At 35.0% G+C, this 16,946-nt stretch overlaps 1 protein-coding gene across 2 annotated transcripts in view; it reads right to left on the bottom strand.

Moving 5' to 3' along the window:
* LOC143222754 (uncharacterized) overlaps nucleotides 1-15,133 on the bottom strand; it is a 75,951-nt gene extending 60,818 nt beyond the window's left edge. For both annotated transcript variants that reach the window (XM_076449699.1, XM_076449698.1), the window contains exon 1: nucleotides 14,909-15,133. In XM_076449699.1, the coding sequence (XP_076305814.1) occupies nucleotides 14,909-15,012 (104 nt within the window). In that variant the 5' untranslated portion in view covers nucleotides 15,013-15,133. The remainder of the gene's footprint in view (nucleotides 1-14,908) is intronic.
* Nucleotides 15,134-16,946: the final 1,813 nt, after the last annotated feature.

The raw sequence follows: 16,946 nt of genomic DNA, 5'->3' as shown, positions 1-16,946 counted from the left end.
ATATATATATATATATATATATTTCAAATATATATCCGAAATATATTTTACGATAATGGTGCAATGCATATTATTTTTAGTAGCGCAAAAATAACATATCTCAAAAATAATAAAGTGATATTGTTTTCGTACATTATAAAGTACCAAAATAGTAACAGGTCTAATATTCGTGACAAAGAACATTGCATATTCCAGATAAGTGCAGCCTAGCGTGATGTTTTATCACCAATATTAGGCTTTACTTAATCCATTGTTTCACATCATTTAACAATATAATATGCTCTTCCGTTTCTCAATGTCAGGTCACAAGACGGCAAATGACTCTTCCTTCTCAGATGGGTGAAGTGTGAAAAATTACACTTTGGATTCACATCTTGAAGGCGTATAACCTTAAATAAGAGTTTCCTGCGTGCAGTACTTTCGTCTGTTGCGTGTATTTCACAATCGTTCAACAACAAGCTTGATTGGTAAAGTTTCATACAGAAAAGACATTAAGTTATTAAGTAAACACAGTTATTTTATATCGTGATAGAAAACAACGATTTTATTAACCTGTTTTTATAAAATATACATTTTCGTTGAGATTGGTGTCTTCCTTTTGATAATAATAATTTACTACTCCATGTTTATTTTACTTACGGATTATGTATTTAAAGAGCCAAGTATACATTATGAAGGCGATTTCTCCATAGAATAATAAGTATTTTCATGAATTCAGTTTAGTTTGAATGAGATATTATACAAAACATTAAAGTAACGTTCACTTAGTACTTAATGTACACAAATAAGATGTCAATAACATCTAATGTACAATTTCCATGACAATATTTATTTTTTCCAATGGAGTCCTAAATATGCTAAGGAATCTAAACTATGACAGTAGTTGAAATTTTACTGTATTTTTTTGGGGAAGGATAAAAACATTTTTTCAATATCTATAACAATATATATAAACCACACAAAAATAAGATTTTCGTCTATTATTCCATGGGCCCGGTAAGGCGTTCGACTCGAAATCCGAGGGTCGCGGGTTTGTTCATAGTTTCATCAACATCACATATGCAAGTTATTTATTCACGTAATATTTCGATATTTGGGAAATATAATTCTCAACATGCTGAACACATTACAAACTCTGTTAAACATCAAGCAATTCATTGTTGCAAGTTGTTTTCACAAGTCTTGATATTATTTAAATCGTTTTATTTAAAGCATATATAAAGCATGTAGGTTGGACATTTTCAGGTAGAACTAATATCCTCTAATAATATTAAGTAGCAGAGGCATTGCTAGTGCTAAAATAGATTCAGAAATCAGGCCCATAGGCGTGGGGATTTTTGGCGTTTTAGTATGATATGGATCATACTTTACTATTCTGATTTTCCAAGACACCAACTGGATATTCAAAGCAACATCAAACAGAATAGGGACGCGAGCCCCGTATGCTAGTACCTAAGCGATACCTCTGTTAAGTAGACTTGCTATATAACGGGAGGACCGCCATCTTAAGTTGTGAAGTAACGTTGAAATGAGTTAAAATTAACCAGATTTGAAAGATGAAATAAAATTATTGGACTTGACGTGTTATACATTGTGCAACACTGTTCATTAATTTGAAGACATAATACAGTGTATGTATATTTATGGACACTGAACATTCCCCTTTTTCTGGAACCGTGAGTTGTTTAGACTGGCTTGCCTCCTTTGAAACGTATTCCTCTTATCCAATTCATTCTAAACCAGAGGTGAGCAGTAATTTTTTGCACCGGAGCCACTCCACGAATTTTGATCAGTCATTGCAGGCCCTAAATTTCTACCATATTAGTTAAATTACCCTAATATCGATTGTATACAGACTTTATTACGCTCATTCCACAATTGTCGGGAGTCATGGCAGGATAGAAATGTCAGACGGATGGTTCCGGCATGCTAGCCTTAATTTGTCCACACCTGTTCTAAATCCAGAACATGAATATTTTACCTTACTGGGCCACAAAAACATACCCTTGCCCATACATATATACACTATATATAAACCTATATAAAATATATCTCTAAAGTCTGTAGATTTTCTGATTCCTAGTTTTATTGGATTACCGCGAAACCAATAATTTATTCATGCTGTCTCCTGTGTTTCTTGCCAGACAACAGCCAAACCTGCTTATTCTTTAACCCAGCTTCTTTCCTCTCTCTTAACACGGTTGTAACAAGGACAGAATGTACTTCTTGTAGCTGCACGAGAACTATCTGTGCTGGCCGTGTCTAATTTAGCAGTATAAGACTGGAAGGAAGGCAGCTACTCATCACCAATTCTTGGGCTACGAATAGTGGGACTGATAGTTAGTTCTAGTAAGAAAGAATGAGGGCTGAGACTGCAAAACTGGTGTCTATAAACAAACTGATCTATATGAGACGACTCCAAATCTTACTTTAATCGTTGTAATCCGTCATCAATGGTTATATTCTCTTTCCAGTTATATGTATAGTACTGGTTTGGGGTGCTACTTCAAATTTTCACTGCGTGGATGTTACTTGTTACCATTCCTCTGATACATTATAACGGCATCTTGTTATTAACAGTATCAAGAAAGAAAATAATCGGTAAGACTGTGTTACAATATTATCAATCATGTATCACAATCATGGGTATATCAACATTACATTTCCTTGATAGATTGTTTAGGCAGAGTATTCATGATAAAACTTTGTAGAATGGTTAGCAACTGACTGTTGTGGAGACACAAGTATAGGGGACGTCGTTTTGAAAGTCTTCCACCTTTTGTCTTCCGGGCCAAAACGAAACAACAGAGAGTTTCCGTCCAATCTACAAAGTTTCATCAACATTACATTTGTTACGATTTCTTTGCTACTGCCCGGGAATTTCATTTACTTTTAATAACTTCACGCACTTATAAGTATTTCAATTTGACCAAATCCAAATATTTTGCACTCATGTTAACAAGAAAAATAAGGGAAAACAGAGTTTTCTCTCAGGAAGTGTAATTTTCTTTGTTACCCTTATTTTTCCATCAAAATGCAGAACCTGTCAAATGTCTCAATTTCAAGATTGAAAACTCTTTACTAATATTAATGAAAATAACAGGTTCACTAAGTATTTTAATAAGTATTTTTAAGTCAGTATTCACACTTAACTTCATATCATAGAGTCTTAATACTCAGATCAAATCATTTGTTTATATGCACTTGTCGATCGCACCAAACATGCTCGCCCTTTCAGCCATGGGGCGTTATAATGTGACGGTCAATCCCACTATTCGTTGGTAAAAGAGTAGCCCAAGAGTAGGTGGTGGGTGGTGATGACTAGCTACCTTCCCTCTAGTCTTACACTACTAAATTAGGGACGGCTAGCACAGATAGCTCTCGAGTAGCTGTGCGCGAAATTCAAAAAACAAAACAAACATATGCACTTTTTGCTCATATTTGTGTTCTTTGTGGAACTGATCCATTATTGTTACACAACTTTTATTAATGACTTTTATGCAGTGTTCATATATGTATATAAGACCACACACATATACTTACATTTACATGTAGTACGTTATAAATATACCATAATTACACATTGTCACATATTCTAGTTTCTTTTTATATACCGCCTCTGGCTTCATGGAAGTTATTTTGGTAATCTTCTCGGGCTATTTTCTGAAACTAGACTGAGTAGCAGCAGTTTGATATGTGCTGCCATCTATGAGTTCTTGCTCTAAACTAATTTTCCTTTCCAGACATAAAATAAATAATCGTTGGCAAATTCAGTCAAACTGAGACTTTTCAGTTAACGTTTCTTCAGCCGTATTTAATATTCGTTACTACTGTACAACAACATGCACTCAGGAAATATAACGCCCTCGCTTCATGTAGAATTGCTATACATTATTTTTATTCAGATGGTAAAAATCTAGTGAAGACAAGGTGGCATGTTCCATTCATTTATCTTGATCAGGTGAATGATTCTCTCAAAAAGTTGGAAAATATTTCATGTCAGACAACTCAATCAGCAGAATAAACAGCAAGGGTCACAAAGCTCGTTTAGTCACTAGTAGTTCAATCGCACAACCATTCTAGTTTAAGAAGTAAAGTAAGCAGTAACCATCTGATATATAGCACATATAGTTGTTAGAGAAACTACATTACTGCTTATAAGGTATAAAATGACAATCCCTCTCAGTCACACTAATGTTATAATCAACAAATTGCCACTTTCTTTCAGTAGTGATCCTTCAAAAAGTGATTGTCCTAGCTCATAAAGTCAATATCAGTCTCACTCACATCGATCAAGAGGCCAGTACTGCTGGCTTGGCCAAATGTCTGAGCTGTCTTTCAGCTCTAATTTCAACAATTCTTTTCCGTCTTGGTTGCGGACAACCAGATAAGTATTTTCACTTTCTTCCTTCTCAAAAGATGAGTTGTCATGACTTTATATAATACCATCGTCCTCCTCTGATTTATTGGTCTCGAACTCAGTCATAAAAGGTTCATTTGTGATGTATAGACCCAGCTTATCAATGAGTTCCACACACTTTTCATGGCTCTCGTACGCTGCAACTAGTACATTAATAGATCAATATGCTTGAACAGGAGATATAGATCTGCTCGGAAGGATGCGAGATTCTTCCTTTACACTGGTACATTTGCTCATTCATCATTCTGTTGTAACACTTCTTCCAACATTCGGTAGCTTTTTCTAGCTTTTGATGGACAAACTTGTGTATATGAACAAATGTAAACTTTAATCACTACATGTATTCCCGTGTACATTGTGGGACATCTACTCTGTGTGTGGGGGAACATAAATCATGTTAATAGACTGGAGATATTTTTCTTTGAACATGGGCATGTTTGATGAATAGGCAATAGACCTTTGTTTAATGGCTTTGCGTTATAATATACATTCAATGCTCATCCTAGAGAATTTGGTTGAAAATACAAAAACTTGGCAAGCATACACTTTAGTTTGGATTACTCATTCAACTAAACCATTATATCAAGTGTGATAAGGGTAAGTGCGTGACTTCATCACACCCAATACTTTGTACAACTGAGAGTACAATTTGCTACTGATATTAGCTTCTTGGTTTATGTAGATCTTTTCCAGTGCACTAAACAGTGTTACCATGTGCTCTGTCAAACATCAATTACAGATTCTGCTCATGTATTACAATAGACAAGTTTTAGCCACCTTTACGAAATAGTCAATGGCAAAAGCTATGTGCTGATGGCCTTCCTAGTCTTTAGAAATACATTACTAGCATCCTGGGCTATCCTTTGGAAAAGATCTACTTAGTATTCGTAGTAGTTTACCTCGTCGTTACTAGTTTATTCTCAAGTAACACATACAATTCACTGTTCAAATCAATGATAACACCTCGACACGAAAGTAGCCAAAGGAACTGCTGCTGAAAGCTAAAAGAATAAAACAAGTGTAGCTAGCATGTTTCTGTCCTCAATTGTTTGCGTTTTGTAAAGCAAGAAGAACCTTTTGCTATAGTGCTCTCAGGAGCACTAGATGCAACGCACACTATAAACCATGACATTGTGGTTGATAGCAACAATAGAGCTCAACTTCCTTTACTCATAACTCACCATGCAACTTTCGCAGGTTATGTACATTCATGTTACAATTCTCTGCTTGTGTTATTAACAGTTTGCATCCATTTACTGGCACAGCCTCCTACTTCAGAACGATGTGACAGAAATACTCGTAGTTTCTACTCCCAAACACTGTTAAGATAGGCCAAAGGAAGTGGAACGACTCACAGTTTTGTGTATTATGTTAGGTTAGTGGACTGGTTTTGTAGGTTAGATCCTAACTAAATATCTTGATATCTAGCTGGTCAGTAGTTCGTTGGTAATAGCCAATAGAAGATAGTTTACTATCAAGAATTAAGATTAGCTTGTATTGATGTTCAATATCGTTTTAAGTATTATGAATTTCAGTACATAAATACTACGTCTTACACTTTCGTCATTACCTAAATCATTTAACCACTTGATCATATCATGACCATATTCTGTTAAACTTCCTAATTTTTGTGAGTGTAATGTATATTTGCGTTTTTATTCTCGCAAACAAGGACTACCACAGAGCATACTAAAGATGTATTTTTATGCTGTGATAAGAACTTGGTTCATTTAATTTGAAATAAAAATGGTATTTTCATGATTTTCTAATGAACATGTTAAAGAGGTAGAAGAGAGGTCAAAGAAGTACACAAAAGACACATATGCTCCTGGAAGCATCACAACATCAAAGGAAGATGTAGCTCTTAACAAAGATTATCATCAATTCCAAAAAGAGGTATTTTGAACTAATTGCCACTTCTCATAATATCAAAAATAGATCAGTAAACCACAGTTATGGTACTGCAAGTTGAGGGTGATTTTTAACAGCATTTTTGTTGTCTAGTTCAATACAAATGCAACCTGTGGTTCACAAAAGTGGCATAAGAACACACGTTTGGCTAGTGGATCGTGAGAGGAACTAGTTGTTTCTGCAAGAATGGTCAGTTTCAGACGATCACTACTGCATCAAACATCTCAGGCAAAATTTTGGCGAAACTAGGAATTACGTTGTTTGGCGAACCAGGTTGAAGACAAAGATGAAATATAACAGGCGAATGCGGGTTTCCTTATAGCAAAACCACATCTGGCTATTTGCTGTTCTTACTTAGGGTAATCAAACCCCTAAGTTTAGAACTGTAAATGTGAAGACTTATCGCTGTTCCACCAGGGAACTAACAGACGAGTATCTGCTTATTGCGTCTGAGAGTAAAATTCAAGTTTGAACAGGGTTACAATGGTCTGCAGCAATACATAGAAGGGTCACAAAGTTGCATTCATTACTTTTTGAGCTCTGAACAATGAGCATTACTGTCAAGTGATTTTGTTGGGATGCGTTATAAGAGTGACTGTCTACATTCTACTACTTGATCTGACAAGAGTTGGTGGTGAGTAATGTTGACTAGCAGCCTTCCTTCTAATTTAATATTTAAAAATTATGGACGGATAGTGCGAATAGCCATCAAATACCTTTGTGCAAAATCCAACAAATAAACCTTCACTAATCGTAGGGCGTCTGAAAACCATCAACTGGATGAAGTACTGCTTTGTAAGAACATGATATGCACATAAATACAAACGAAGGCTATTGGGTGGAGTGCTAGTTTGCAAGTACGTTTGTCATATAAAACAAATGCTAAGTTGTTCAATGTAAAAACAAAACTTCAAGACATAGAGAACAATAAACGTTGACACAGAAATAGTATATCATGCTGGGCACGACAAACGCGACCACCAAAGTCGTCTATGATAGCATGTATACCAAATCGCAAATCGTGTTGTACTACTTGTACAAAGTTCGTCAGGCAGTAACATAATGTGAATTCCAACTTCTACAATCGGCGTGATACTATCTGTTTGGAGGTTATCATAACGCTGCACATTGCAATAAAAGAATCATGCTGTAATACTTGTTTGATGTTCGTCATCTGAGATACTATCTCCGGAGCACAATAGTTTTACTACTCTCCATCAAAATGATAGTTCCAGTTCATGAATATGAGAAAAAATTAAAAGCTACAATTGGAAAATAAAGTATGTTGTCTTTTCTGTATTATGTTTAGTTTTCGATTTTAATGATAATGCAATTAAAGTCTAAAAGAAAGTGATGGCACAAAAATAGAAGATTCAACAATTCATAGGATTTTTTACTGGCAATTGGTAACCGATTAGTGATAACACGCATTAACTGTTTATCTTATATTTGTTTATAATATTACAACCTAACTTAGTAACCTGATAAAAATATTACCTGAAACAAACTGCAATGTTTTCGAAAATCTGGGAATCCCTAATCCACAAGTTTAAAACCTGGGAATCGCTAATCCACAAGTTTAAAATTTCTATTTGTTCTACAAATTTTATCTTTCTCACATAACACATCATCCGTTATTAGAGAAACAGAAACTGATAAAAATATTTTAATAAAGATCACTTACTGCTTGGTTTGCCTCCCTCTATTCAACTGGATATTTGAACATGAAACAGATACGGTGTTTATTATGTAGTTTTATATATTTACTTGAGTCAACTTTTGTTGTTTCTTTGTAAAGCTAGTACTTGTGTGAAATGAACTTAATTATCAGTAACGTATGAAATGACCCTCATTAGAAGCTATTAATTTATAAAACGATCCTAATTATCAGTACTGTGTGAAATTATGCTTATTAGCAGCTATCACAGGTTTGAAACATCCTCCATCAACAGCTGTAGTTATGCGAAACGACCATTATAAGTAGTTAGTAGTGACAATTCACTATTATAAGTGATTAGATATGTAAAAACATCCCAGAAGTTATGGTAGCTATGAAACGTTCTTCATTAGACGGTTATAACTGAATGAAATTACCTCCATTAGTAAAATTTAGAAACAAGGAAAAATATCCCTTCATTAAGAGTTATTACCTGCGTTAAACAATGTTCAGCAGCAGTCATAGAAGTTGTGTGCAATGTATTATATTACACAATGTAACACAAATAGTGTTCCTAGATATTATGTGTTATTTCTTAATTGCTTATGTTGTAAAAGTACAAAAAATGGCTATTATTCCCTTCAAACTTTGCTTTTGTGGCTTGGATAATGAAATTCAAAATTAATTTATTTCCTATGTAAAACGGGCAGATTTGTACATTTTCATATACATAAGGTCGAATAAAACAACATATGAATCAAGATTTACACGTATTTATACTAAAGGTATACACAAATGTTTAGAAGTGAGCAGTTTTTCGAGATTTGCGACTGTGATGTAAATCACTTTCACGTATCAGTCCCAAAACATAGTCTCCCATCATGTTTTCGTAAGACGTTTCTTGGCAGCAGCGTTCAAAGTCTAGTAGATCTTGGTGAAAGCGCTCGCCTTTCTCCTCTGCGTATGCTCTCATATTTTCTTTGAATTTATCAAGATGAGCGTCAAGGATATGGACTTTCAGGCCGTAGTTATTCACCAGAGCCTCAACCAGTTCCACATAATTTTCGGCCTTGTGATTGCCCAAGAAACTCCCAACTACTATGACAAAGCTGCCCCGAGCTTTCTTTCTCTATCTACTAAGCTTCTTAGACCCAATTGTATGTGCAATGGTGGAAACAACACTTTCTGGAGGTCCACTATTGGTTCACACTTAACATTGTGCCTACCCAAGGAGAACTTGATCTGTGTGGCCAGTTCTTCCTGTTGTAGTGCGTTGCGGTGTCCCAAAGGCAAAGATAACAGGGAAACTTGGTAAGCCTCGTTGGAGACCCATGAGGAATACTACCATTTTGAAGTCTCCGATAACCTTCCAACCATACTCATCATACTTCACGGCTTCTAGCGGTTGTATTCCTCTTTGAGGTGCACCGAAAGATATTTAAATTTTAAAAGGTCGAAAATTTGTTTAATATAAAATCTTACTATTCAAGCAAGCAAAAATTGTCCGTCTTACCTTCCAGAGTCTTTTTGCAGTGCTTACAGGTAAAATGAGATGCCCAGGGTTTGTCTTGAACACCCGACAGGCATGTCGAAATATGCCTTGTAGACTTCACACATTTTAGCAGACGCTGTCACATACTTACAGCTTACAGCTTCTTGATGCCATCTCTGATAAAATCAGATAGTTTTATGCGTTCACTTAGACAGCTAGGACTAAACTGAAGTAGTATGTATATATATATATTACTATGGAAAGCTCTAGAAAATTCTAAAAGGTTCTTGAAAATTCTCATAAGTTCTGCAACATTCTTGAAAATTCTTGTAAGTTCGAGAAAATTCTCTATCAGCTACTCAGCACTGAATCTACCTGGAAATTTCTGGAAAATGAGTAAACCTGAAAATTTCGTTACTCAGATCAGAAAAGCAAAGGGGTTATCTCCCTAAAGACACCTATTGCAAAGTATACAAAACATTGAGTATCTGCTTGTTACTCTCATATAATGTTCATGTATTATTGGCTGGGAGCTCCAGTTTCATTTTTAAGCTTTTTAAAGGAACACCACATATCTGTAAAACAACTATCTTCAAGTGGTAATGATAACATCTTCTACACTAAAATTATGATGATTTTAGTTTACGTAAAATACAAAAGAAACTGTTTAACTTTTCAATATCTCTACGACCTTCGAAGTTTTTGTTTTTTTTTATTTCGCGCAAAGCTACTCAAGGGCGATCTGCTCTAGCTGTCCCTAATTTAGCAGTGCAAGACTAGAGGGAAGGCAGCTAGTCATCACCACCTATAGCTAACTCTTGAGCTACTCTTTTACCAACGAATAGTGGGATTGACCGTAACATTATAACACCCCCACGGCTTAAAGGGCAAGCATGTTTGGTGCGATGGGGATTCGAACCCGCGGCCCTCAGATAACAAGTCGAACACCTTAACCCACCTGGCCATGCCGGACCACCTTCGAAGTACTTTGTTTAGTATCCTACAAAAGGTTTGGGTGTAAGATACCAAGCAGTTGTAGGTTGACAAGAGAATAAGAATAATTACAAAAAGACCTCTAAGAGGATTTTATTCTCCTTGTAAATCTAGCATGGGTGAATTTTGTGCACTTTTATTTGTGTACACCCCTAGTCGTCAATAGTAAAGATTTAAAGTGGTGTTTTAACTGAAATTTTACCGTTTAAGGTAATTTTGCCTGAACATTCTATGTGGGTTTTGTGTAATCCCATGCGATCCCTATTATGAACCACGATGGTGGTTCATGATTTGAATTCATTTTACTCAAGACATTCTTACATCATTTTACATTTAAAAATGTTTTTATTATTCTTCTAGTATGAAATCAGCTTAATTAGTAACTCTTAAAATCAATGATAACGTTCATTACAAAACAAAATTGGAAGAGAAACTTCCAGTTAGACTATCTTATGCTATACATCAGGATTAAATTAAAAACTCCCCTTTTCGGAAATGTGGTGTTCCTGGATTTTATATCATTTAAAAATATTTCTCAGATGAAAAGCTTTCTTAATATTTGTGACATGTTAATTTATTAGTCTATACAAAGCGTCCCTCTAAAGTGAAATTACAATTAATGCTTCGTAGAGCTACTTTTTATGCTTTTAAGTTAAATGTATTATCCAAAGGGATTAATGAAATTTTTATTTTTTATTTTATTTTACTGAAAATATTTTATAATCAATGTCTCTGTTGCGCCTATACAAAAATAATGTCGTTCAACATTTAAAATAGTTATAAACTGTTTGGGTTATAAATATAATATTTACCAGAAACTGTTATATTTTAAGCTTAAAATTGTCAAAAAATGCTATTAATCGTGTTAATTGTATTATAATACAATATTAACATAATTAACGGAAGACAGCACGTATACTTATTCTACTTAAATCATTTTAGTTTTATAATGTTTGTTTTGTTTTTCCATCCTAAAAGAATGATATCAAAACCAATTAATGTTTAACATTGCCAGTTACAGATTAAATTCATTAAGCGAAGTAACATAACTTTGTGGGATAACAGGTATTACGTATTATAATTTACCTTGGACGAGTCTTCAATTTATTATGTTACGTAAATTCGTATTAAGATTTTAAAGTAGCCGGAAAGTGTAATTTTAATTGGCAACAATAATGACAATCACTAGTATTTGACATACGAGGGCTGTTCAAAAATTACGCGGACTGACGTCATAAAACAAAATGTTCTTTATTTAGAAGTTACAGGTCTGGGACCCCTTCAAAGTACTCTCATCCCCAACGCACACACTTATCCCAACGGTATTTCCACTTGTTGAAACAGTCCTGGTACGCTTCTTTTGTAATGTCCTCCAGCTCCTTCGTCGCATTTGCCTTAATCTCGGGAATCGTCTCAAATCTTCTTCCTTTCAAGGGTCTTTTGAGTTTGGGGAACAAGAAAAAATCGCAAGGAGCAAGGTCAAGTGAGTAGGGGAAGAACAGTGATCGAGTGTTTGGCCAAAATTCACGAGTTCTGAGGGCTGAATTTCGCAGCAACGTGGTGCATCTTCAATTTTCGGTCAAAATCTCGTAACAAGATCCAACTGATATCCCACACTCTTCAGCAAGCTCCCTGTCAGACAGTCGATTTGCCCGCACCAGGGTGTTGATTTTGTCGACGTGTGGGTCGTCAGTTGACGTGGAAGGACGTCCAGGACGCTCATCATCTTCAATGGACTGTCGACCATCCTTAAAACGTTCATGCCACTTGAAACATGCCGTACGCTTCATAGCAACATCACCGTAAGCCGTGTTAAGCATAGCAAAAGTTTCAGTCGCAGATTTTCCAAGTTTAACACAAAATTTCACAGCAAGTTGTTGCTCCTTCAGGTCATTCATTCTGAAATCCGCCAAACGAAAAAATTGCACTTCACTTAAAACCGCGTAGCTAATACACAAATGAAGATATCTGCAATCGTAAAATGGCGTCGTAATCAGCTGATCTGTGCAAACCTAGCGACATCAAGCGGATTCTCCTGGAACCAACTGGAGCCGCGCAATTCAAACAGTCCGCGTATTTTTTGAACAGCCCTCGTACATCATACATTGTTGGTTCTTATTTTCGAAGATCTTATGCAAATATAAAGAACAGGTGGGACTTCCCCAATACACATTTAACAGTACACGTTACATGCATTCAACTAAAATAAATATTGATATTACAATAAATGCATAAAAGTAAATCCGTTACACAGATAAAACAAAGAACAGCTTTTAATTTCATTTATATCCCTATTTTTTTTAACTGGATGGCTTTAAGCTAAATATTTTATGATAATAAAGAAAATGAAATGAAATGCTATTAAAATCCTTAAAGATAAATAAACTTATTCTACAAAACGTTGAATACGTTATATTAAAATGAGTATAAATTTGCAATACAGTGAGTGGCGTGACAACCATAGTTGTTGTAAAGTCGTGGTAGAATGGTATGTATAATTACTACATTTTGACACTGCATGGCATTATATAGGTAATATGATACCTTTGAAAACTGATCTTTCTTTTTTTGACGTATGTAAAGGTCTTTTCAGAAGCAAATTATTTATACGCCCAGATCATAAAGATGTGTTTAGTTTGGTTATTTATCATTTCCAAGACGGGGACATCTTCTGTACGCAATGGCATTCGAAAACATAGGAATATGGACAATCGAGTGACCCTCAATAGGTCGTCTTACTGGTAGGATGAACAAAGTTAAGTGTCTTGTAATAAGTAAGAGTTCACGAACACAAAGACTATCTACGTATCTTAGACGATAGTACACAACATAACCAAGAAGGATCACCGCTGGAAAACGAGGCCACCAAGATACGGATTAACCATGATAACATTTTTATTTACAAGTCAAAGAGCTGAAAGATTAAAAATATCTTATCAGATCACACAAAGACATAGCAGTCAAGATGCTGGGTATAGCGCCAATGAATTTCTCTGCGATTGAACTTTTGAAATGGTTGATAGGTAACAGTCATCTTTGTTTACTGCATGGTCTATGGAAATCGATCAGAGAGGAACGGTGTCCTTTAGACATAAAAACCTCACGATGGAACCTTTTGTGATGGAAATTACGTTAAAAGGCTATATTATCAAGTTTCATATTTGTCAGATTGAGCATGGCTGGTCGCAGAAACTTGAATGCAACATATTCATATAACACGCCGTCTCTGTACTCTGAGTTGTCCCTATCACAAATGTGCCGTGGTAATAATAAAATAAATACATTTCGCTATTTTATAATAATGTTTTATGGGTAAGAAATAATTTTATAGGTTCTATGAAAACAGCTTTACGGCTAAAACAATAACTGGTTGAGATTAATTACAGTTTGACGTGTTTGTATGGCTTCGTTAGCCATCCTACATTTTAAAGTGGTAAGACTAAAGGGAACGTACCTTCTGCTACCTCGTACATGACCAAATAGTTGGATTTAACCGTCACTGATAAAAGAAACCCATGCCCCTAAATTGTGGAGTGCAACGTTAAAAATTTTTTGTCGCCTACTAGATGCGAACCATAGAAGCTCAGCTTTACAGCTATGCAAATAATTACCCCCCCTCTCCTCCTCGAGTCTAGTGATTCCAACCCATATTTGCGGACTTATAACTCAAAAATCTGATTTCGCAGCACAGCAATTTTGTGCTTAACTACAAACCAAGAGTACAAGTACAGCACTGGGTCGTGCTCGATCAGTGTGAAATTGATAGGCATTTGTAACTTGAGTTGAACAACATGTATTCTTAAGAGTTAGACTTTCAAAATTACATAAATCAACACTACACTATTCTAGTCTCATTTATATCAATAAACGAATAATACCTTTATTAAAAAAGAGAAGTTCCAACACAAAGGAGTCGAAAATATATTTATGTTTATTTGATTGCGACGTCTCGTTCATTGCCATCTTTAGGTGGTATCACTCTGTACTAAATAGTTTTTTTTTCCTTTTACGAAAAGCTATTAATGGTAATAGATGCATTTATTTTGTTTCGTGTATAACATAAAATTTGATTTATTTGCAAGTACTTTTTAATTTAAGAACGCTAATAACAAAATTGGATAGGCTATAATAGTAATATGCCCTTTTTGGATAACTTTAGAGTTCGTGTATGTCTGTTTCGCTGTCAGAGTCTGTAGGTGCCGAAGATATTATAGTTTAAGTAGTTCTTCTGAAACACTAGAACTTGCTTAAGTCTCGGACTTAATTTTATAGTCTAAGAGCTTTGAAGTACAGTACTTGTATTAAACCTGGTGTATTTCTTAACGTAATCCGGTTATTCGAACCACCACTATGAACGCAAGCGTCACGACTTCGTGTTTATTTTAATTCTTTAGACCTACCCCATGGAACACCTTATCGCTGCTATTGTACTTACCACGTTGACTTCACTAGACCATAGGTGTAGGAACTAGTCAAAATCCATTGATTACAGTCTCGACAAAAAAACACATTTTGGTGACTTATCATGGTTACATCCATCGTCTCTTTGCATCCTAAGTGAAATAACAAAACCGTAAACTAATATTGTGTATGGATTCTGACAACAGCCTACCCAACGTTCGATACTTCCTCATTTTCTCTAACAAGTTTTCAACTTAGCTGCAAGCTCTTTCCCACGCTAAGAAAGGCTTTAAAAATATTATTGCCTCAAGCATAAGTTTTTAAGAACGCACGATACTCACGCCATTTGCTCAGATATTTCGCAAAAGGGCGATTAATCATCTCCCCCCCCAAAAAAAAATTAAAAGTTTGCTATGATCAAAATTCCTACCAAAGTTTCAAATGGGAATAAAAAACATATTTCTCAGTTTTGGTGTTAGAGTGATTTGTCCTTTATGCAGAAACAACAAAGCATTAGGGACATATTTTGATTGACGTATAACTCTAATGATATAAATTAATCTATAGGTCTCTGAAATACCAAATAATCTAATACATGATTTAGACAATTATTTTTAAAATTATATATCGATTTGTCTGTTTTTTGTTTTCCGTGAAGAACAAAGCTACGCAATGGTAGTTTGTGCTATGCCCACCGCATGTATCGAAACACAGGTTTTAACGTTATAAGCCTTCATATTTATCGCGAGCCATTGGGGGATCGATTTTTTGTAAAGTTTTTGTACAATAATGCATGTTTAAGTATACTGTACAACCATATATTTCTAGTCTAAAAGTAGATTCTATGAAGCAGTTACAAGGATTTATTGAAATCCCTTTTTTATCACAAATGAAAACAAACAAAATAATTCTATAAGCACGTACTATATAAATCCTTCGAAGGGTAATGAACCCTTTAACTTTTTTCACTAACAAACCTAACAGGATGTCAGCTTGTTTAGATTGAGCAAGAAGAAACGGTCCATTTCTGTCATAGTTCAACTGATAAGCCATCTTACAGAGTTTTATGGTTTGAGTGTGACCTGGGGTTAGCTTTAACGGGTTTGCAGGTTGGCATTTGAAGTTGAACCAAGTGCCAGCAGAAAGAACGCTTCTGGAACTTATTCCCAAACGCTTCGCAATAATAACTCGGGCCAAAAACAAACCGTAACACGTGGGAGCAATGAACCATCACTGAAAAAAAAAAGAAAAAGAAAAAAAGCTTAAACTATCTTTAAACGCATTACCAATAGACCTTAAGCCTAAGAGAAATAGTCTAAATATAGGAAAACCTTTATTGATTTCATAATTAAACTCCTTTTTTTAAATAACAAATAACAATAATATCATCGTAAACAACTTATATATATATTCATATAATGAAAGAAATGATAATGCCTCAAAGAAACATTTACACATATTTCTGTCATACATTAAAAGTTATATTTCTTTTGCCCTCATTGGCTCAGAAATAAGTATAAAGGATTATAACACTGAAACCTTGGTTTCGATTATTGTGGCCAGATGGTTAGTAATCTGAGGGTCGCGGGTTCGAATCCTCGTCACACCAAACATGGAGGCATTATAAAGTGACAAACAATCCCACTGTTCGTTGGTAAAAGAGTAGCTCAAAAGATGGCAGTAGATGGTGATGACTAGCTGCCTTCCCTTCAGTATTACACTGCTAAATTAAGGATGGCTAACGCAGATAGCCCTTGTGTAGCTTTGCGCGAAATTCAAAACAAACAAGCAAACACTCGATACTGCGTGGTACTGCACAGGTAGCCCATCATGCAGTTTTCTGCTTAACAGACGAACATAATTCATTACTTTTTGCCAAATATTTACATTTAGCAATAATAGATAATTAGATTCGCTTTATTGAAATACCGTACTCAGTAAATCAGTAAATTATTTTACTTATAAGCAGATGGATATTAAACAAATTATTATTATCTTTTTTTTGTGATCATTCTTTCTTTGAATTCTTATATATGTATATATGTATACATAAATATTTAAAAAGCTCTCTA

The sequence above is a fragment of the Tachypleus tridentatus genome, chromosome 8 (genome assembly GCF_004210375.1).
Source record: "Tachypleus tridentatus isolate NWPU-2018 chromosome 8, ASM421037v1, whole genome shotgun sequence".
Taxonomy (NCBI): Eukaryota; Metazoa; Arthropoda; class Merostomata; order Xiphosura; family Limulidae; genus Tachypleus; species Tachypleus tridentatus.
This window is presented reverse-complemented; position numbering and strand designations above follow the sequence as displayed.